Source organism: Chiloscyllium plagiosum, chromosome 17 (genome assembly GCF_004010195.1).
Source record: "Chiloscyllium plagiosum isolate BGI_BamShark_2017 chromosome 17, ASM401019v2, whole genome shotgun sequence".
NCBI classification, from domain to species: domain Eukaryota; kingdom Metazoa; phylum Chordata; class Chondrichthyes; order Orectolobiformes; family Hemiscylliidae; genus Chiloscyllium; species Chiloscyllium plagiosum.
Window position 1 is genome coordinate 51599832 of NC_057726.1, and position 22909 is coordinate 51622740.

A 22909-nucleotide genomic window follows, 5' to 3' on the forward strand; every position below is an offset into this window, starting at 1 on the left:
CAGTCCTCGCTTTTGCCTTCATTGGATATAACCTTGTTTCCTATTCCTGTGTCTGTGGTGCAGTAACTGGAGTACAGCTGCTTTGTCGCCAGAATCTGCATTTTTTTTTGTTGTAAATTTCTTTATTTCATGTCATTTCAGATGTTAGTTAGTATTGGCTAGGGAAATGGTTACTGATTACATTCTGCCCAGTGGAGAGAACTGGGAGATGGTGCAAATCTTATAAAATGATACAGCATAGTCAAATCAATTGACAATTACACCAGTTCCTAGCATAAGTAAGAATAAGGTCAGCTGCGCAAGAAAGTTGCAGATGGGATAGTTTTGAATAAAAATCAGGCCTTTAAGAACACTCAGTCCTGAGTTTCTTCTTGCCTTGGTTTGGTTTGCAAGACTTCACATAGCCAGTAGGAATTAGTTAATTTGTGGAGGTCTGGTGTAATGTGTAAAGGTCACTACAGGCTATTGCAGACCTTCCTTTTGGTTCGAGTGCTTCTGTTTCTGAGAATAGGAGCTGCTTCTAAGGGAAACCCCAAAAGCTGTCAGGGTCTTTTCTCAGCTTGGTAGGGTTGCTGCTAAAAATGAACAATGTTGCCTACTGTTGACATTTTGCAATAGATTTATCTTGTTCGCACTTTTCCTTGCCTTAGAATGGGCAAGTGTCAGTGCTTTGGGCAGCTGGTGAATAGTATTTGGTTACTATGCCATACAAGCAAATAACATTTTTGTCTGATTGTTCATGTGAAGCATTTTACAACCAAAAGGAGTTGCAGAAAAATTCATCTTGTTGTTAAGATTGGGATGAGTGGCTGATGTATCCCTAAAGATTCACTTGGTCTCTCATCAAGACGACTTGATGCTATTTCGTACCTTGGTGTGTGACTGTGTGATTGCTATCTTTCAATAATATTCAGTGATTATTTTTTTGAAGCCTACTAGCTTGTTTAATTATGTACCTGATAAAATCAGGAGCAGATTATTAGATGCCGTAGTAATTTAACAAAAAATAAAACCCCAGAGCACAGTTCAGTTTAGTTCAAATTATCAAACTCTGATTTTAATATGAATGTTGTAAGAAGGCACATTTCCATTATTAAATGGCAGCAGCTCTTTGAACTTAGTTAACTCCATGCTTCAATCTCCACCCTTTTGGCTCACAAGCCTCATTCCTGATGAAGGGCTCTTGCCTGAAACATCGATTCTCCTGCACCATACACTCAACCCTATAGTGTTAGTGTTGAGTTCTGGATCATTTACAGAAAAAAACCTAATGAGTAGAACAACTTGAATTTATCAGACATCGGCAAAAGATTAAAATGACCCAACCACTTCACTGAAGCATAGTCAGATTAAAATTGACACTGAACTAAAGAAGGCCATATGAAGACCAAACTTCAGACTAAGAATTCAGTTTTGGCGAGGATCTTAAGGGAGTAGGCAGGAGGAGAGAAGGTTATGAAGAGAATTCCAAACTTTAAATAATAGATAATTGAAGGGACAGACAACAATGAATGGTGAGGTGAAGGAAGAAAATCACATAACAACAGCTTATAAACCAAAAGGTTTATTTGGATGCACTAGCTTTCGGTGCACTGCTCCTTCATCAATTAGCTATGGAACAGGATCCTAAGAAACAGAATTATAGCAAAAGGTTACAGTGTCATGCAGCTGAAATGATATATTCAACAAACCTAGATTGCTGTTAAATCTTTCATCTTTTAGAATGGGTTGCAGGTTTTGGTTCATTAATATGTAAATCCCAGAACTTCTTTTAGGTCACACTCTCAGGATAACTTAAGGTGACACCTCAGCTCAGACAATGTAGTAAAGGTGTGAGATTACACTCTGTGTCTGTATCCCAGTCTTGAGTCAGAGTAGTTCTATTTCCAAAGTAGGAATTTATAAAATATTACATGGATTGACTGCCTGCTGATTGTACACTTTTTGAGCAAAATAGAATGTATGTGCAAATATAATTCTGCAAATGCAAATTCACCCTATAAACCACATGTATCATTGCATAAAAGAGTGTGTGCGTGCATGGGTGTGTGTGTGTGGGTGGGGGCATGCTTGAAGTGTGTGTGAGTGTGAAGGCGTATAAGCCTGTGAAAGTGTGTGTGCATAGGTGAGTGTGAGAGTATGTTGTGTAGTGGGGTCACCTGCAGTGTGATATGAACCCAAGATCCCGGTTGTTGCCATCCTCATGGGCTCCAAACTTGGCTATCAGCCTCTGCTCAGCCACTCTGCGTTGTTGTGTATCCCGAAATCTGCCTTGGAGGATGGTCACCTGAAAGTCTGAGGCCAAATGTCCCTGACCACTGAAGTGTTCCCAGACTGGGAGGCTACAGTCGGAGAACCCTTCAGTGGTCAGGGACATTCAGCCTTGGACTTTCAGATGACCATCCTCCAAGGCAGACTTTGGGTTACATAACATCGCAGAGTGGCCAAGCAGAGGCTGATAGCCAAGTTTGGAGCCCATGAGGATGACAACAACCGGGATCTTGGGTTCATGTCACGCCGCAGGTGACCCCTCCCTCTTTTATTTCTCCCTCTTTTTTTGTCTCCTTTTTTTTTACCCTCTTTTCCTCCCTCTTCGTCTCTGTTAAACATGCACTCTCACTCTCTCTCGTGCACACATACACTCACATAAGTCTATGGGGTGAATATACATTTGCAGGTATGTTCTACTTGTTCAAAAACCATACAATCTGCAGGCTGTAAATCCATGTAATAATTTATAAATTCCTACTTTGGAAATAGAACCACTCTGACTCAAGATTGCGATACAGACAGACTCCTACCTCACACCTTTAAGGCATTGTCTGAGCTGAGTTGTCACCTTTTTTTATAAAACCTTAAGTTATCCTGAGAAAGTGACTTGAAAGAAGTTCTGGGGTTTACATATTAATGAACCAAAACCTGCAACCCATTCTTTAACAGCAATCTAAGTTTGTTCAATATATCATTTCAGCTGCATGACACTGTAATCTTTTGCTATAAATTCTGTTTCTTAGGATCCTATTCCACAGCTAACTGATGAAGGAGCAGCGCACCGAAAGCTAGTGCATCCAAATAAATCTGTTGAACTACAACCTGGTGTTGTGCGATTTTTAACTTTGTCCACCCCAGTTCAAAACCAGCAGCTCCACATCATGAAGAAGGGATGGACAGTGTTGGAAGAATATAGAATGTTTTCGAGCTGGAGCAAGTTATAGAGATGAGGAGGGGTTGAGGACATGGAAGGATTTGGTGATATGGTGGGTCCCATTTTAAAAACCTACGGTCCAGGTACTGAATGTTGCTGGTTATTCCACAGAGGCAACCATCCTGTTTGAGCCTCGTGTGAGATAGAGGGGAGGGTCACTTAGTTTCAGTTAAGCACAGAAACTCTGATTTTCTGTCCCCTCTTCATGAGAGCTGGGGCATCCATGTCATTATAAAGATTCAAGAAATACCATAACTGATACATGAATGTGAACTTGATATATAATCAGTCTTCTGTCACATGAGCGTATCTTTTTGGAACCTGATCACAGAATAAAAAGCCACAAAACTGTTTTTATAGTGAAACAAAAGCACAATGCGGCAAACACTGAGCAGATCAGGCAGTATCAATGGAGAAAGAAACAGTTAATGTTTTTGATCACTGACTTTCAATCTGCCCTAATTTACTTTGCTCTCAGTGTTACAATGAAGCCTGCTTAAATGCAAGACCTCTCAGAATTGCCCTTTCCTTTTCATGTTCTGGAGTTGGAAACTGTTAATGAAGTAAAGTTAAAGCAAGATGGGGCATTGTTCTTTGATTTGCCTGACTCAGTTCTGTGTTCTCATTAACTGGTTGAATATTTCTTTACAAAAGCACAGTAATAGTGACTGACTTGCTGGAATTATGTTGATGCTCTTTCTACAGCTTTGAACTCTGTTTGGGACTGTTTCAGTCAGTTTCCACATCATCTGCAGACGAGATGCCATAGCTGGGGTTTGATATTGTGAAGTGATGGTTGGCTGAAGTCATGCTTTTGGCTACTGAGCAGATTGTAACTTGTATCTTTTTTTTCGTTTTGTACAGAACATGCTGCGCAGGCAGGAAGAGTTGGAGAATGGTGCAGCTTGGTCCATTTCCTCTGATTCTTCAGATGGTTCTTCCAGCCCACAGCTGTCGACCAGCGTTAGACATTCTCAGAAAGCACTGGTGCAGCCAGAGATACAGGGAATGATTCCTAGAATCACTATAACATTTGCACAAACTGAGGATCCTCAGGCAGCCAGCCCTGAGGTCACCAAACAGCAAATGGAGGAGGCAGAGGAAGAGCAGGAGACATTAAAACATACAATTTTTAATGGAACTGTGCCAGTTTCCCGAACTCTCAGCCATATTAGTGAAGCAAGCATAGATGCTGCACTAGACTTGAATGCATCAACGAGCACTGAGTCAGAACCCCAGGTCATTGCCATTTCAAGCTTAATGGAGTCTTCCCAGGTCTTAGATGCAGAAGCAGATCAGCCTGTGACTGAGGATACTGTCAACAAGACACTACTATCTGAAGCTCCACCAGAAAAATCAGAAACCCCTGAAAACACGTGTAGGCTGACACCGGAAGGTGAGACTGTTGTTGCTGCTGTCCCAGTGGTTCAGAGTGCTGCCGCTACAGAAGACAAAACTAAATCAAATGATCCGAAAACTGGGCCCACGGAGTATGCAAAGGTGAAACCTGTGGACCCAGGGATAGAGGAAGCTCTGATAACATTAAATTCAACACTTGATGACTATCGTGGCCAGTTCCCAGAACTCCAGAAGTTAGAGCTTGAGGTGAAACATTTAGAGGAAGTGCTGATGGTAAGTTTTATTTTGTTTTGTTTAGGATTGTATTATTTGGATGTGAATGGACTGATATGATGTTGTAATTTACAAGCTGTCTACAAAAATTTTGTGTTGGCAGCACATTCACGATACCTTTTAAGTAAAGCTGCCAGAGGGCTGCGCTCTCATTAGCGACAGATGACTGAGGGTTTAACCTGAGGGTCTAACCTGAGGGTCACCACTCCTCGGGCAAGGTTGAGAAATCAGGACCTTTGTAGTAACCTCAGCTGGTACAGGAATTGAACCTGTGCTGTTGGCATCACTGTGCATCCTAAACCAGACATTCAGCCAACTGAGTTAGCCAGTTATAATGCTATCAATTGGTTGTTGGAATTTTTATCCTGACCCTAATTGAAACATGGCAAAATAAATAAATATGACCTACTGCAGATTGCAGCCATTTTGTTGAAACTTTGGCTCCTGTCCAATACTTTGTATTACAAGGTTGATTAATTTGCTATGAAGTATTAATAGGATACTTCCATTGGGAACCTCAGGTAGTTATTGTACAATTTCTTGTTCATAGACCTACTTTAGTCAAGGCATTGAAGCAGGAGAGAGCTGAAGGAAGTTTGGAGTCTGAGAGGGTTGATGTTCAGGGAAGTAAAGAGCCAATAATTTGTGGACTGTAGAAAGTAAATACACAACTGGCTGGAAATGCAACAATTTTTCTTGGAATTATAAAGCATTCCACACATTTTTATTTAATTCCTTTTTTATACAGTTCAACCATTTCTATTTCTCATGCCTGGCAGTGGCTGAAGGGACGTGGGTGGTTTTCCTGACCTTGGGCACACTTTACCTATGCCTCTAAGCTGTAAAGTGAATGAATTGCTTGTCCATCTCTTTCCACCTTGCAAACAATTAGACTAGCCAGGGTAAGGTATTCTGGATAAGTAGTTGTCTTCAACTCTGCTTGTTCTGCTTCACTCACTGACACTGTTCCTTGAAACCATTTCTCACATAGGAATGGTCATGCGAACCCTGTCACGTACACATTGTTTATTGTCTACATCGTTGGAGGTTTGTGGCTGCACTGAATGTTAACTGACCAAATTTCATTTTTCAGAGGCAACTAAGTAAAAGTGTGCTCAGGTTTAAATACAGCTGTATTTCTGTAATTAATTTGTTTTGTCACATCTGAAAATTTGTGGTATAGTTACTTGCATTTGTATAATTCCTTTACCGCATTAAAACAATCCAAGGGACTTCACATGAGCATTTTTGAACAAAATCTGATACATGAGATATTTGGACAGATGTGGGTTTTACCTCCAGATGTATCACCTCATGAAGTAATCCTTACGTTATCTTTCATAACATAATACCATGTTATCCACGTTTAATTTTGAAAAACCCAACAGATGTCTGTTAAATCTGGCTATTGTACTGATGTTACGTTGACTGTGTTTGTGCTAACGTTGAACTAATACAGCAGAAGAGCATGCTTCTAATTAGCATCATGCTTCAGGTGATTCAAATTATGGTGGAATCTGAGATCCTTATACCTTACACATCTCTGACATAGTGATGATGTTATGAGCATGTTTCTTAAAAATATACTGACTGTGAGGCATAACATAGCATTCTCCTTTTTCTAAAGATGAAATACTTATCCCAAACAAATACAGATAGTTGTTCATTAGTCATGTGTGGTCATGTGAAATAGTTTATAAGATTAACATTAACATTTTAAACTTGAATGTAACTCTTCAGATGTTTGAAAACTCATCCTGAACTAGTGATCGTATATCTGTTTGGAGGTGTATATGTTGTTTTCTGTTGGAATTGTTGCCACACCAAATACTGGAGCTAATGTTTTATGCTTTATATTGGAGTAGTTGACTTGTGCAGATACATAGGTGTTTTTGAAGCAAATGCAATTGATTTTGAGCTTGCAGTAGACATGGGTCTAGGCTTTTTGTGGGGCATTCATTTTTAAAAATCGTGACCCTCTGAGGTCATAGTATTGCAGTAGGCAAGATTTTGCTGTTGAAACCTTGAGAGAATCAAAGACATATTGGTGGTCATCTTTCCACATATAGTGGGCATGCTTCGGGATTAAATCTCTCCACGGAGATACCTTGTCCAGGAAGTTAGGAGTGAATAGCAAGAGCTAATATAAAAAATCAAAGGCAATGTCACAGATTCTTTTTGTTCTGCAGGATTGGTATTTGTTTAACTTCTCAATCTGGGATTGGGCTGGACTCCATGGGCAGAGTAAATGGACCCAAATAAATTAATCTGTCTGGTGACGCAGAACTTCATGTTGGGAAAGTCCAGTCCTTGTGTTTGTGTCGCTGTCATCAGTAGGTGAAGGGTGTGGTCATATTCTGCCTTTTGTCTTGCCTATGGTCACACTGGCGTCAGCTTTATAAACATTGCCAGTTACATTCATGTTAATCCTATTCGTGTGCTGCTGGAATATATCTTGGCTGACTGGTAGTCCACATGGTAACTATCAGAAACAAGTACCATCCAAATTGTTGTAAATTGAAAGATCTAGGATTCTTCTTATAAATCAACAAACCATTACCAATGTTTCACTTTGATAATGACCTTGCTTTGGAAAATTGAGGATCTAATCATAATGCATCAGCATTGTTTGTGAATACCTTTTAAGTGAAACAATGAGGAGTCTTGGATCTAGGTATAGTTATATGGTGCTATTTTTCTTTACAACCTATATGACAGATCCATGCCAATCTGTGAGATGGTTGACCTTTTGAATTGTGCGCGAATTCACTCTGTAAGTATATGCCATGATTCCTTGGATGATCAATAAATAGGCTGCATTATTCCTAAGATGCAATACTGCATCACCCTTAAAATTTCCGTTCGCTTCAAATCCACCTGGATACAGGTTTGAGATTATTGACAGATATGATTGTGCCACATGTGATCTGTTCTGCCACAGTAGAGGCCATTGAATCTGATGAATTGTGACTATACTGAACTCTGTACACGCCAAGAGTGCTGCTGAACCATTGGTATCTACCAGATTTCACAAAACCAAGATAAGGTTGCGTATTAACATTAAAGTGTGATTGTGCTAATGCGCAGAGTTGGTGATCCTTTATAAGCTGGGAGATGGTACAGGCAATGAGACGCTATGTTTCACCATTTGCTGAAGAACATCTCCATCAGAATACATGAACTGGGTCCTTTGTTGATTTAGCTATTTTTTTAATTAATTCACAGGATGTGTAATTCACTGGTCAGGCCAGCGTTTGTTGCCCAACCCTAATTGCCTAGCGGGGAGTTAAGAGTCAATCACATTGCTGTGGATCTTAATTCTAGACTTTTATTGAATTCAAATTCTACCATCTACTGTGGCAGGATCTGAACCCCGGTCTGCAGACCTTCCCCTAGGTTGTTGGATTAACAGCCAGTGATAATACTACTAGGCCATTACCTCCCCAAGGAGAAAGTGAGGACTGCAAATGCTGGAGATCAGAGCTGAAAATGTGTTGCTGGAAAAGCGCAGCAGGTCAGGCAGCATCCAAGGAACAGGAGAATCGACGTTTCGGGCATAAGCCCTTCCCCAGGAATTACCTCCCCAACATGTGTCATCCTGATACTAGTTGTCTTATACCATTGATTAACATTGCGTGAGGTTAACAATGGAAAGCATAGTCATCACCTGAGACTTGCCTTTCAGTCAGTTAACTCTGGGCCTAATCAATGTCCTTGTGTATTTTCTTTTAGCATTCTCCTTACTGCCAGTATTGTGGTGCTGTGGTGGTATACTGCCTTAATGGTCACCTATTTTATTCTGGGTTATGGCTGGGCTATTGAAATCCGATTTCCTGCACATGTGCCCAAAGCGCCTTGGTGCCATTTGCTTTACAGATGTCGTGAAAAGCTGGACAGTTTTTATTTTACCACATCTATTACAAACTTTTTTGGTTTAGTGCATTTTCTTCACCAAAACAATAGTTGCTATGTCAGCTGTATCTTAAATAAGTAATTGTTGGTCTGTCACTATGGTTTCATATGTGTTGCAGCCATCCTCAAGTACTTGGTCAATATTATGACCCTTTTTCTTGCCCAAAAGATCCTTCCTAAAGGATTTAAACGGTATAGAGGCAATCACTAATTGAATGAGCCTCTCTGATAATTCCTCTCTGAAAGGTCACATTCGTGGGTCTTTATGACATGAGTTGGGGCCTGAAGTTATTTCTTACTTTGAGCAGATCTTTGAAAACTTTCCAGAGTTTTTCTGGATATTTCTGGTTTTCCATGGACAAACTGAACCTGTTAATTTGTCAAGCCCTTCCATGTTGATGTCTAGCAATGTGTTTGGATCTCTTTCCTGGATCGTCTATCACTTGATCTATAAAATAGAATTGCATATGTTTGAATAGGTGAAGTTCAGTAACGGTGTCACTGGATGTCTGTCTTATAGTGAGGGTGCTGCCTTTTCATTATTTAGCCTTAAAAGAAAAATTGAACCTTTTTTTAAAAGCGCTTGTATTTTGTCAGTGGAAAATAAGAACTTCAGTAATAACAGACTCTGCAACTGTCTGATCTGAGAGAGTGTTACTTTTGTATCCATCTCGAGAACACTGTATACTTGGCTTTCAGCTGTCAGTCATGTACAGCACTGTGTTGGCTCAAAAGTGGATTGCAGTTGTTATTTTTTAGTTGACACAACTTGTAAAAATTTCTTGTCTCAAATTTTAAATTCCAACAGAAATAAATTAGCTTCTTTTTTGTGATTAATCTACAAATCTCTACAGCTGTCTGTACTCAGAAACTGGCTCTACTTAAAAGGTGAAAAACTGACCATTTTTCTGTACAAAAAATGGTCCAAAGCTCTTGCACTGTTGGGCTTCAGTTTATTTTCCCAAATATCTACCACTGAGATCTTGGAAAATGTTATAGATGGCTAGAGCTACTGACCATGCTTTAGGATTTGTCACCAGTAGGATACATTAACTAATGTAGCAATGCTTATGTTATCCCTTGTAACATAAATGAGGTGTAGATAACATTATATTGAACGATCCAACAGATGTTACAGCTGGGTTTTATGTACAGACATCACTTTCATGAGCAAATCAATATTTGGGATAAAGTTAAGCGGGTACGAGCAGGAGGTCATGCTTCTAGTAGCATGTCATGTTTCAAGTGATCCAAGTTAAGATGGAGTCTGAAATCTCTACACTGTGTAAGGTCACATGCTGTGACATAGTAATGATGTCATGAGCATGTCTCTTAAAGATTTACTGACCAAAAGACTCAACACAACATGAATAGTTGACAAAAAAACTTGGAAGGAAGAGAAGAAGAAAGTAAATAGGTTTTAAGGAGGGAGTGATTAAAATTGGAGTTATGCAAGAGACCTGAACTGGATCACAGAGATATCTTAGAGAGTTAGCCAAAGCCATGGTGGGATTTGACAACAAGGATGGGTATTTTAAGATAATGTTTGGCCAAGTGATTAATGTTGGTTGTCTTATATGGTGGGTGAATGGAATGTTTTGTATTAGGATATAGGCAGCAGAGTTTAAGATGAGCGCAAATTTATGAGGATGAACAGCTGGCTAGGATTTCAGCAACTGCAGCTATAAACACATAAATATATCTCATGGCTGGTGGAGAGAATGAATTGTCTCACTTTGTTCTTCACTTGCTAATGCACTGGAGCAGGTTAAGGTGAGAGTACTGTATTTTGAGAGAGTGACCTGTCTTGACCTGATGGGCGTAATAACTTTTCTGGGGATTGATTCACTTTCTATTGTGCAGCTGGCAGCTGTGCCTTTGTTAAGTTTCTAACCAGGGCAGATTTCCCTCCTTATGTAGAAGCCAATCTTGTTCAATCCAAGCCAGCAATCCCTGCTGTAATGTAGTGAAGAATAAGTTGGTAGTATTCCTGAGTGAACTGACCAAGATGGCTCCCAAGGCTTCAGTTTATATGGTCAGCAGTGCCTCGTTTGCTTTGAATGCTGACAACTTCACCAGCCTGTATTGGTATTATTTTGACATTTCTTTTTGCCTTTAAAAATGTTCGAAAGCTACTTATTTATTAAATGAGACCATTAACTTGTGGCTGGAATAATATTTTGAGGAAGTAGCTCTCGGGATGAATATTTGATTAAACTCAGCAGCATCTGGTCATTGAACGAGACTGTTTTAACTTGGATTTGACCATTGCAATGGAAAGGCACAAGTCCATAAACACCCCAGCTGTTCAATGATGATAAGATTTGAACTAGCTTTTCTCTATGTGAGGTAGTGTACTGGAGAGGAAGGGTGAAGAGAAAAAGAGAGAGAGACAGGAGCTAGGTGGAGGAAAATGAAGTTTTTACAGTTTCCTCCTTCGTCCTTTTTTCCTCGCTTTCCTCCTTCCACTTTGTCCCTTTATTCCCTGTGAGAAGGGTAATTGCAAAGTTGATTCACCTCAGGGCCATTTACCTCTTTGACAGAGACATAGGAATAGTTAACTGACTTGTTTTCTCAAGAGGTAGTGGGGGGTGAATTTATGGAGGAAGATGATTAGGCCAGGTAGTCCCTAAAGCTGTGATTAGTACACAGATCAGTCTTTTAGATATACACAAGATTGAAAAAGCCTTTTGACTGATCTATTAGTTGAAAACTTTTATCCCCTGTCGTCGTCGTCATAAGACTGACCTGCTAACCTACTTCAGCAATTTCAGTGTGGATCCAAACTTGGACCTGTTTTGCTTTCTCTATGACTCAACTACTTTGCCTTGCTGACTGAAGTAGCTGTGAATTATTCTGATGTTAAGATGGAATGTCTATTTATTTAAATAATTATATATTGTGCGGGTGCTTATTGACCACACAGTGTGCTGAGATCTGATAACTGGCCCTCCTATGAATCACCTGAAATGCTTCATGTACCAACTGCTTTGACAGGCTGAATGATGTCTTGAGGATGTGAAACCGATTGTGTGGTTTGATGAAAGGCGGCTTTGTGAACTGTAAGACTCTGTGGGTTAATCTACACATAACATCTCTCGAGTGCAGTCAAGGTAGCCAAAACATTTTATGGAATTATCACTATCTTCTTTAGAAAATCCTAAACTGTGACAAGGAAGCCATATCCTTTTATCACCACTTCTGTTGTAGATATTTAAAAGATGATGAGGACATTTTTCAAATGTATTAGAATAGATTTTGAGTGTTTGTTTGTTGATCTGCCATCTAATGTGTTCAGGTTCTGTCCAGTATCTGACAGTGGAGGTTGTTGGGAACGCTCCAGTTTAGCGCAATGTAACGAAACTGCCTCCTGATGCCACTGACCTCCCCTGGTCAGCCATATAGAGCTTGGTCACCATCTGTGCTGGAGGTTCGCAGGGTAGTGTCCTAGGCCAAACCATCTTCAGCTGCTTCATCGATGACCTTCCCTCCTCCATAAGGTCAGAATTGAGGATGTACACTAATGATTGATTTGATTTGTTGTTGTCACATGGACTGTGATACAGTGAAAAGTGTTGTTTTGCATACTCTAGAGTGGATTGTACCACACAAAGTGCAACAGGGTAGCAGAACAGGCTGCAGGATAGTGTTATAACCACAGAGAAGGTGCAATGAGAGAGAGAGAGATCAATGTTAACAATGTTCAGAAGTCTGATGATAATGGGGAAGAAGCTGGTCTTGAATCTGTTGGCGTGTGTAATCAAATTTTTATATCTTCTACTCAACAGAAGAGGGTTGAAGAGAGTATTACCAAGAAATCTTTTATTATGTTGGTTGCTTTCGTGATGCAGCAGGAAGTATAGATGGAGTCAATGATGGAAAGCTGGTTTGCTTGATGGACTGGTCTGTGTTCACGGCTCTCTGTAATTTCTTGTGATCCTGGGAAGAGCAGTTGCTGTACCGCACTGTGATTGCACAATGTTCATAACCATTCGTGACTCCTCAGGTACAGAAGCAGTTCATGGTTAAATCCAACAAGGTCTGGACAATATCCAGGCTTAGACTAACACATGGAAAGTAACACTTGTGCCATATAAATGCCAGGCAATGACCATCTCAAGTAAAACAAAATCTAACCACTACTCTTGATATTCAATGGTGTTGCCATCACTGAATCCCCCACTATCAACATCCATTGACCAGACATTCAGCTGGATTCACTATATGAATAAGGTGGTCACCTTCCTGACTTGAAATATATTGCCATTCCTTCACTGCAGTTAGATCTAGATCATTTGTCTATAATAGCAATTAGTCCAATACCAATCTCTGGAAAAATCCATTACAAATCTTCTTCCAGCCTGAAATATTCATTTATAATTACTCTGTTTCCAATTTTGCATCCATTTTGCTAATGTCCCTTTATTTCATGACCCATAACTAGCCACACATCTCTGCAGTGTGACACTTTATCAAACATGTTTCGGATGTCCACATACGCTGCGTCAACAGTAACCCTCTGTTACCTCTTCAAAAAACTCCTGCAAGTTAGACACTGTCTTCCATTAACTAATTCATGTTGACTCTTCCAAATCAACCCTCAATTTTCCATGCGACTATTAATTTTATGAAGAATAATTGTTTCTAGAAGGTTCCTCACCACTGAAATTAACCTGCTCTGTAATTGCCGGGCTGACCTTTTTTTGAACAAGGGTGTAATGTTTCTAATTCTCCAACGTTTCAGTACCACCTTGAATCCATAGAAGTTTGCAAGATTATGGCTAGTGCCTCGGCAATTTAAAATTGATAAATTTAGAACTTCATGTATGTTGGCCAAGGACGGCAGTTCCTCTAGGTAAAGGCAGATGCAGAGTGTCAGTTTAACTCCTCAATCATGCTTCTTGCCTATATGGGTAACTCCCATTTTGGTCTCTAATTCACCCAACTCCTCTTATCACATTTTTATTATTGATGCATTTATGAAAGACGTTTTTCATATTCCCTTTCCCAGTCTTTCTTTATTCACTTCCCTTCTGGATGTAGGTTTGCTCGCTTGGCTGGAAGGTTTATTTTCAGATGTTTCGTCACCATACTAGTTAATATCATCAGTGAGCCTTTGGATGAAGCACTGGTGACATGGCCCACTTTCTATTTGTGTTTAGGTTTCCTTGGGTTTGTGATGTCATTTCCTGTGGTGGCCTCATTTCCTATGGTATAACCTTCCAGCTCAGCAAGCAAACCTACATCGAGAACCTCAACCTGAGCTTCAAATCTTCTTAAAACTCATTAGCTTCCCTTCTGAATTGTCTGTATTTAGCTTGGTTCTCAACTAATATTTACTACCTGACACCTATATAAGTGCACTTTTTTCTTTATCATCAAGGAGTTCTGTATTTGTTTTTCTCCCTCTTTTGAAGGAATCTACTTTGTTCTCAAATCATCATCTGTTTGAAGGTGGCCCATTGTTTAGTTACTGTTTCTCACACCAATCTTTGGTTTCAGTTTATCCAGTCCAGCTCTTACCCTAATTGAAGTCTCTCTCCTCTAGCAGTTTGATCAATCCAGAGTAAGAAGAACGTCATTTTAGACAGTCACTCTCAACTTTATGATGCAGCGATGAGTGTCACTTGATCTACTTGGTCCACCCTACTACCAAGAATTAGGCCTCTTGTTGGGCTGGTCACATGCTGTTTTAGGAAATCCTCCTGAACATAATCGGTGAACACATTTCCCTTGCTGTTCCATACGTTACCACAATCCGAGTCAATATACAGGTAATTAAAGTCCCTGATTATAATGATTTGACGGTTAAAAAATTGTTCCCCAATGCCCTTCCCACTAGCTGTTTTACTGTGGATTGTACTGAGTGATGAAATTACATCCTTCATAATCCTTAGCTCTAGCCAAAGTAAATCTATCGTTGAACTCTCTGAAACATCCTTTTCCTTTTCCTCCTTTCCTATCTTTTCTGAACATGTACAGATAGGAATATTCTCCCCTGGATCTACCCTTTCTTGAGCCAGGACTTCACTATTGCCACAACATCATAATCTCAAGATATTCTAGGCCTCTAACTCCCCAACCATATTAACTATACTCCATACATACATACATAGATAAAGCCGCCATAGTTCCAGAGAGAGAAAGAGACAGATGGTGGTGAGTTTAACCTGAAGGTCACTTCACCTCAGCAATGGGAGAGGTTGAGAAAGCGGGATCGCTATTGTAACCTCGCCACAGTGTGAGAATTGAACACATCTGTTGGTGTCAATCTGCATTGCAAACCTAGCCATTCAGCCAACTAAGCTCACTGACACAGTAATCCATTCACATGCAGTGTAACCATGATTTAGACTTCACTTTGCCCTTTCTCTGATTCCACCTTTTACAGTTATTCTGTTGTAGTGCTCTCTGCCTCTCCTGGTATTACTGTTATTGCTGTGAAACTTACATTGCTGACATGTTTCTCTCTCTCAAATTCTGATTATCCACCACAACATTGACCCATTGCCTTGCTGCCAGCACTTTCTTCCATTCCCCCTCCCGGTATTGGCAAGCTCAAAAAGTGATTGGGCTGTACATAAAGTTAGAAAATTCCCAATTTCATTCCCTTCTCTTTTCGAGGGAGTTGGTTCATGTTGCAAACAGGACAAGGAAGTCAGCAAAAGTAGATTTTTTTTCACCCCAAACTCCCCACTCTGTGCATCTTACTCTCCCAACGACGTGAGTGTAAAACATCGCAGAGCATTTTCACACAAGCATAAAGTGAGTTTCCATTTAGTGTAGGCAGCTCACACACTCTCCAGTGAATGAGTTGAGTAATATCAGCTGGAAATGACTGCAAACTTGGACATTACACTAGTTGCGAAGTCTTGATGTCAGTGCAAGAGATCCCAATTTGTATGGGCTGTGCATTAAGTTGAACTGAAGCAGTGGGAGGAATTGAGACAGTGGTGCAGAGGTCACTGAGGCAATATAAAGGATACTTGGGATGTAGTGGCTTCTGAAATTGCAGCTGTTGTGCTGTGACTGTGAATATTTGAAGACTGGATGATAAACTGAAATTACAAGCCTCAGAGTCGCAGCAGAAATTCCTGCTGGAATGTAACCAGTTAGTACTTTCTTACAAAGGAAGTCCAGCAGTTTGCCTGTCCTTTTCCCATACGATGGGGGAGGAATAGAAAAAACAAAGATGGCTTTTTCAATGTGCGTTGCTGAAAAGTCTCTCTTTTGAACCATTTTGGAAAAATAAAACATTTCATGGGGTATGGGTGTTGCTGACAAGGCTGATTTGTTGGCCATCCCTGATTGGCCCCCAAGAAGTTATTGAACTGCTTTTCGCCCCTTCCTTATTAAGAATCGATTTACCACTATCTTCAGAGAAGTCAAAGATACCACTACTGCCTTTTAAAAGGGTTCCAAAGACTCTCTGAGAGAAAAACATTTCTCATTTCTGACATAAATTGCTCATTTTTAAACCATGAACCCTGATTCTAGATTCTCCCGCGAGAGGAAAATCTCTTTTACATCACCCTGTTGGGATCCCTCAGGATCTCGTATGTTTCAATCAAGTTACCTTTCACTTTTCTAAAGTCCAGATAAAAGACTATCCTATCCACAGAAGACAGCCCCTTCTCATTCCAATGCATTTTTATCCTTTCTTAAGTAAAGAGAAACATGCCGTACATGGTACTCCAGATTTAGCCTCACCAGTACGCTGTATAACTGAAACACTTCCCTCCCTACTTTTGTATTCAATTCCCCTTGCAATAAATTATAACATAATTACTTGATCCACCCACATACTATCCTTTTTGATTCGTGCATCCCTTTGCATCTCCAAGCTGTCTAGTCTCATCATTTGGATATGCATCTTTGTTACTACTCTTGCTAAAGTGGACATTTGCCCACATGATACTTTATTTGCCTGATTTTTGCCTACTCACTTAACTTGTCTATATCCCTTTGCAGTCTTCTTATGTCCTCAGCTAACTTTCTTATCAAACTTTGTGCCATCAGCAAATTTAGCTGCCATTACCTTTGATCCCTTCATTCAAGTCCTTGATATAAATAGTAAAACATTGAGAACTCAGAACTATTCCCTGTGGCACACCATTTATTTCCAAGCAGGTAAAAATCCACTTATGTATACCTGCATTTTCAGCCAGCCAGTCTTCTTTCCGTGCTAATATATTATCCCTTACACCATGAGCATTTATTTTCCATAACAATCTTTCATATGGTACCTTATCATATTAGATTAGATTACTTACAGTGCGGAAACAGGCCCTTCGGCCCAACAAGTCCACACTGAACTGCCGAAGCCAACCCACCCAGACCCATTCCCCTACAGTTACCCCTTCACCTAATACTACGGGCAATTTAGTATGGCCAGTTCACCTAACCTGCACATTTTTGGACTGTGGGAGGAAACCGGAGCACCCGGAGGAAACCCATGCAGACACTGGGAGAATGTGCAACTCCACACAGAGAGTCGCCTGAGGCGAGAATTGAACCCAGGTCTCTGGCGCTGTGAGGCAGCAGTGCTAGCCACTGTGCAGCCCAATTGAATTACCTTCTGGAATTCTAAGTGCAATACATTGTCAATCTTTACTGTGGCATAACATTGGAAATCAAGCCCTGCTATTCCTGGAGTTATCACAAGTTTTAAAAAAAAATCATCAAAATACAGTAAATCTCCACTTTGCCTGTTGGATTGACCCAGGGTAACAGAAAATGTGGATTAGCTTCTGTACTTAAGAAGTATAACTCTTTATTACAATTCTAACCACAGGTAAGCAACAGTGAACTGCCGATATATAATTCTACTACTAGCCCTGTTCTAAATCCACCTTCCCAAGTACATGTATAGACAGACACAAAAATAAATTGTGGTATGATTGGGGGAAAAAAAGGACACTGGAGAAGCAGATCAGTTTAAAAGCAGCAACTTATAGTAACTGGTGAGAGAAAATAACTGGCTTTCTTCAGGCTTTGGGTATCTTTCTGGATAGAGACACTCCCCTTTCTGAAGGCTTCTGCGTGTATCGTTCCCATCCACAAGCCGCAGAGCCAAATGGATAGCTGTCTGGCAGCTGGTCTTTGGCATCTACAACTGGTCACAACTCCATGAATCACTTGTCAAACTGTTGACGTAGGAATATTGTATATAGGTAGCATTGGCGTGCCATCAACAATGAAAAATTACTAATATTATGATCACTCTTCGCGACATACCAAAGGTGCCTGTACCAAAGGAGGATGAGGAAAAGATATATTCTGGTATTTACAGCAGGAAGGTTAGGATGCCTTCCAAGGTCTGGTGGCCTCGTCACCCAAAAGATCACACAGGAATCCTGAACACACAATTTGTCTAGTGGGTAAACCACCAGCTAAAAAGCAGGGGCTGAAAGAATTCAAAAATAATTAGATAAAAGTATCTATGTAGTGATATGTTAATTGTGCTTCCACTCTATGCATGATGTAAATCTAAGCAATAGTAATGATGCACTTTAGAAAACTGTACACCTCTTATTTGGTATATGTAAATTTTTTGTCACCGAATCCAAGGGTGTAACTGCCTCTATAATCATTATTTCTGGGTCTCCAGCATATTATTTTTAGATTCTCTGGAATCCTTGGCTATAGCTAACTAATAAAAAACCATTTTAATATTTTAAATATCTTCGTCAGGTCACGCTCCATGGATTACAGTTAGAGGATAGTGAGGCTGCTGTCAGACCTTGGAAATTCCAGCAACACCATCCAAACCTCACTTTGTACACAAACTTCTGGAGCTGGGCCATCTCGTACCCCCTTCCTCTACCACTTGCAAATTAATGATATAAACATGATTTACAACGAGTTTCAATAATTTGTTTTTTTTTTAAAAAGTACAGCAATTCCTTCCTCAGTCTGTTATAAAGCAGTCTTTTTCCAGTTCAGTCCACAATACAAAAATCAAGTAAAATAAAAAGATGGCTTTTACAACATCCACTCATTGCCCTTTTTCCACAGTGTATGTCACTTCCTCAAAGAACTCCAATAAAATTGGTGAAACGTGATTTTACTCAAATCTACGTTTATCCTGCCTGACTACCTTGAACTTTTTAAGTAACCAGCTGTAATGTCTTTAATAATATCTGTGTTAAATTAACTGGCCTGTAGTTTCCTGATTTCTGCCTCTGTCTCTTTTTGATTAAAGGATTTACATGTCCTGTTTTCCAATCTTCCCCAAAACTCGGGAAATTTAATAAATCAAAACCAAATCTATTAACTGTCTTGCAAGCAACTTCTTTGAGGACCCTAGGGTGAAGCTCTTCAGGATCTGGGATCTAGTCTGCCTACAGTTTCAATTTGCTAGTGACTATAATTTTCTAGAGTTCCTCCCTTCCAACCATGTCCAGTTAGCTGCTCTTTGTTTTGGAGATGACATTCACAGCTTTGGTTAGCTCAGTTGGCTGGAAAGCTGGTTTGCAATGCAGAGAAGTGCCAACAACATGGGTTCAATTCCCATGCCTGCTGAAGTTATGAAGGATGCTCCTACTCAATCTCTCTCCTCGCTTGAGACATGGTGACCCTCAAGTTAAACCACTATCAGTTGCATCTCTTTAATAAGAGAGCAACCCTATAGTCTGGTAGGAATGTGGTGACCTTAACGTACCTTTTATATCTAAGACAGAGTTAATTTGCCATTTTCCAATTTTCCATCATGAATTACCCAGACTCTTCCCTCTTAAATACCTAGAAACTCTCACTATCTGTTCATGCATTTTTAGGTTGCTTTCTGTCACAATCTAATTTTCCCCTCCATATTAATCCTTTACTCAATGTTTGAATTCCAAGTAGAACAGTTGTTTCAGGAGTCAGGAATGTTACTGCAGTTACAGCTGATTGCTTCACGTATTTGATGCACCCAATTCAGTGATACTTTTCTTGTCTTCACTCATCTGCTCTTAGAAGATCAGTTCTATTAGAAAGTGATTGCTGCTGTGATCAGCTAAAATTGGAGAAATCCAGAAGGAGCCTTTCTTTTCATTTTGTTTCTTCTCCAACCATGAACGGCCATGTTACTTTAAGGTGTCTCATTTACAGCAATTGTTTAGTCAAGAAATGGACAGATGTCACTACCTTTTGGTGTTCGTTGAGTGGAAAGTTGAAGAGGCTACTTCACACCCAGGCTTCTGACATGGGCAGTCTTAAATATAACTGAAAACCCACTTCAGTGTTAGATTTCCAGTAATTATTGTATGCAGGTGTCTGCATTGATATTTTGGCATATGATTTTTTAATAAATGAAGCAGAAATATTACTTCTGGAGTGCTGAAACTAATAAGGCTGGTCAGATGGGTGGCACAGTGGTTAGCACTGCTGCCTCACAGCGCCAGAGACTCGGGTTCAATTCCTGCCTCAGGCGACTCTTTGTGTGGAGTTTGCACATTCTCCCCGTGTCTGCGTGGGTTTCCTCCGGGTGCTCTGGTTTCCTCCCACAATCCAAAAAAAAAATGTGCAGGTTAGGTGAATTGGCCATGCTAAATTGCCCGTAGTGTTAGGTGAAGGGGTAAATGTAGGGGAATGGGTCTGGGTGGGTTGCGCTTCGGCAGTTCGGTGTGGACTTGTTGGGCCGAAGGGCCTGTTTCCACACTGTAAGTAATCTAATCTAATTTGTGCCTTTGGTAGTGATTTGGAAAGAGAATAGTTTAAATGCATCTTTATTTGGACTCATCCCATGATTTAGGCCTGTGCCTATTCTTATCTGTGTTCCTTAGTGCTGAGGGGTCAGTTAGTTCAGTTGGTTGGATGAATGTTTCGTGATGCAAAGTGATACCAACAGCATGGATTTAATTACCACACTGGCTGAGGTTACCATGAAGGACTGACTTTCTCAACCTCTTCCTTTGCATGAGGCATCATGACCCTGAAGTTAAACCACTACTAGTGTCCCTTTCGAATGAGACGGCTGCTGTATATTACTAATAGTCAGGTAGGACTATGGTGACTTTTTTTTGTTGAATTGCAGAATATGATTTGTAACCAAATCCATTCTTTATTCTAAGCTATACTTTAACTATCCTCCACTTCTCTGCAGTTCAGGTTCTCAGTATCCCACAATGTCGGGATTGGTGATTACACGTTGAGGAACATTGAGGAATTTAATGCTGCTGAGCAATATTGATTTTTAATTTGATTTTGAGACAGTGGGTGGCACTAGCAAGGCTGAATGTGTTTAGTTCACTGTAGTTGGGACTGAAAGTGATGCAAACCATGTTTATACTGTTAAACTAGATAACTAGGCCAGGCTAGCTGCAGGTTTCAGATTCCCTTTCCTGAAGGTCATTAATGAACCATTTGGGTTTATCTGACAACTGTTAAAAATCTCACAACACCAGGTTATGGTTCGTAAACCCAACGGGTTTATTTGGGAGCACTAGCTTTCGGAGCGCTGCTCCTTTATCAGATGGTTGTGGAGTATAAAATCGTAGGACACAGAATTTATAGCAAAAGTTTAGTGTGATGTAACTGAAATTATATATTGAAAAAGACCTGGATTGTTTGTAAGAATGGGCATGTTGCTTTCAGTTCTTTTATATGTAAATCCCAAAACCTTTTTTTAAAGTTACATTCTCAAATGAACTTTAACAATATGTGCCATGTTGGCCCAGATAATGCACTAAAGGTGTCAGGTACCCTGAGTGAGGCTGTCTGTGTGCCCTAATATTCAGGCTGATTCTAATCTAAAAAAGGGATTTACAGAATCTTACATGGATTCCTGCAGTTTTTGAGCAAAATAAAATGTAATTCTGCAAATATAAGTTCACCCCACAAACATATGTGTCTGTGCATGTGGGTGTATGTTGGGGCGGAGTATGAATGTCTGTGAGAGTCTGTGTGTGTCTAAAGGGATATAAGTCTATGAGAGGGTGCGTGTGGGAATGTGTGAGCATATGAGAGAGAGCTTGTGTATGAAGATGGTCTGCATGATGTGTGTGTGTGGTGCAGTCAGGTCACCTGTAGTGTGACATGAACCCAAGGTCCTGGTCGAGGCCATCCCCACTGGTATCAAACTTGGCTATCAGCCTCTGCTCGGCCACTTTGTGTTGTTGCCTGTTCTGAAGTCTGCCTTGGAGGACGGTCACCCAAAGGTGACTGGGCCTCTGGCGTAGCCTCTGTTCAGTCTCGCCAATATACCATGCCTCAGAGCATTCTTACCTGCAGTGGATGACGTTGGCCAAGTCACATGAGTATCTCCCACCATGCCATGGCAATGGATGAGTGGACACCGCACAACAATCAACAGACAGGAATATTCCCTCCCAGTTGGAGAACACTTCAGCTGTCTGGGACTTTCGACCTCGGAGCTTCAGGTGACCATCCTCCAAGGTGGACTTCAGGACAGGCAACAACGCAAAGTGGCTGAGCAGAGGCTGATAGCCAAGTTCGGTACCCATGGGGCTGGCCTAAACCGGGACCTTGGGTTCATGTCACACTATAGGTAACCCCACTGCACTACACACTCAGACACTCCTACATACCCATACCCTCACCAGACCCTCTGTCATACACAAACTGTCTCTCATACGCTTAATCGTACACTCCCACACTCTCACACGCGCGCACTCACAGACTTGTACCCCTTTACACACTCACATACACACTGTCTCGCAGACAATCATATACCCTCACGCTCTCTCACACACACACACACTCTCTCACACACACACACACACACACACACACACACGTTTGTGGGGTGAATTTGTATTTGCAGAATTACATTTTATTTTGCTCAAAATCTGCAGGAATCCATGAAAGATTCTGTAAATCCCTTTTTTTTATATGAGAATCATTGGGGCACAGACAGCCTCACATAGTGCACCTCACACCTTCAGTGCATTATCTAGGCCAACATGGCACCAATTGTTAAAGTTATATTCTCAAATGAACTTTAGGGAAGTTCTGGAATTTACATATGAAAGAACTGAAACCAACATGCCCATTCTAAAAGATGATTTTAAAAGAGGATTTTGGGTAATCCAAGATGGAGGACGGGAAAAATTTCTGGCTGTAAGAGCTGCTCCTTTTTTTGACGTATTTGGGTGTTGGAGGTGATTTCCTCGAATTCAGGAGCAGCAATTACTGTTTTAAATGCTGTTGCATTGT

At 40.5% G+C, this 22909-nt stretch overlaps 1 protein-coding gene across 5 annotated transcripts in view; it reads left to right on the forward strand.

Moving 5' to 3' along the window:
* The window catches only part of ripor1 (RHO family interacting cell polarization regulator 1), a 342903-nt gene that overhangs the window by 285855 nt on the left and 34139 nt on the right, over nucleotides 1–22909 (forward strand). For all 5 annotated transcript variants that reach the window (XM_043707051.1, XM_043707049.1, XM_043707047.1 and 2 more), the window contains one exon: nucleotides 4070–4837. In XM_043707051.1, coding sequence (XP_043562986.1) covers nucleotides 4070–4837 — 768 coding nt within the window. The remainder of the gene's footprint in view (nucleotides 1–4069; nucleotides 4838–22909) is intronic.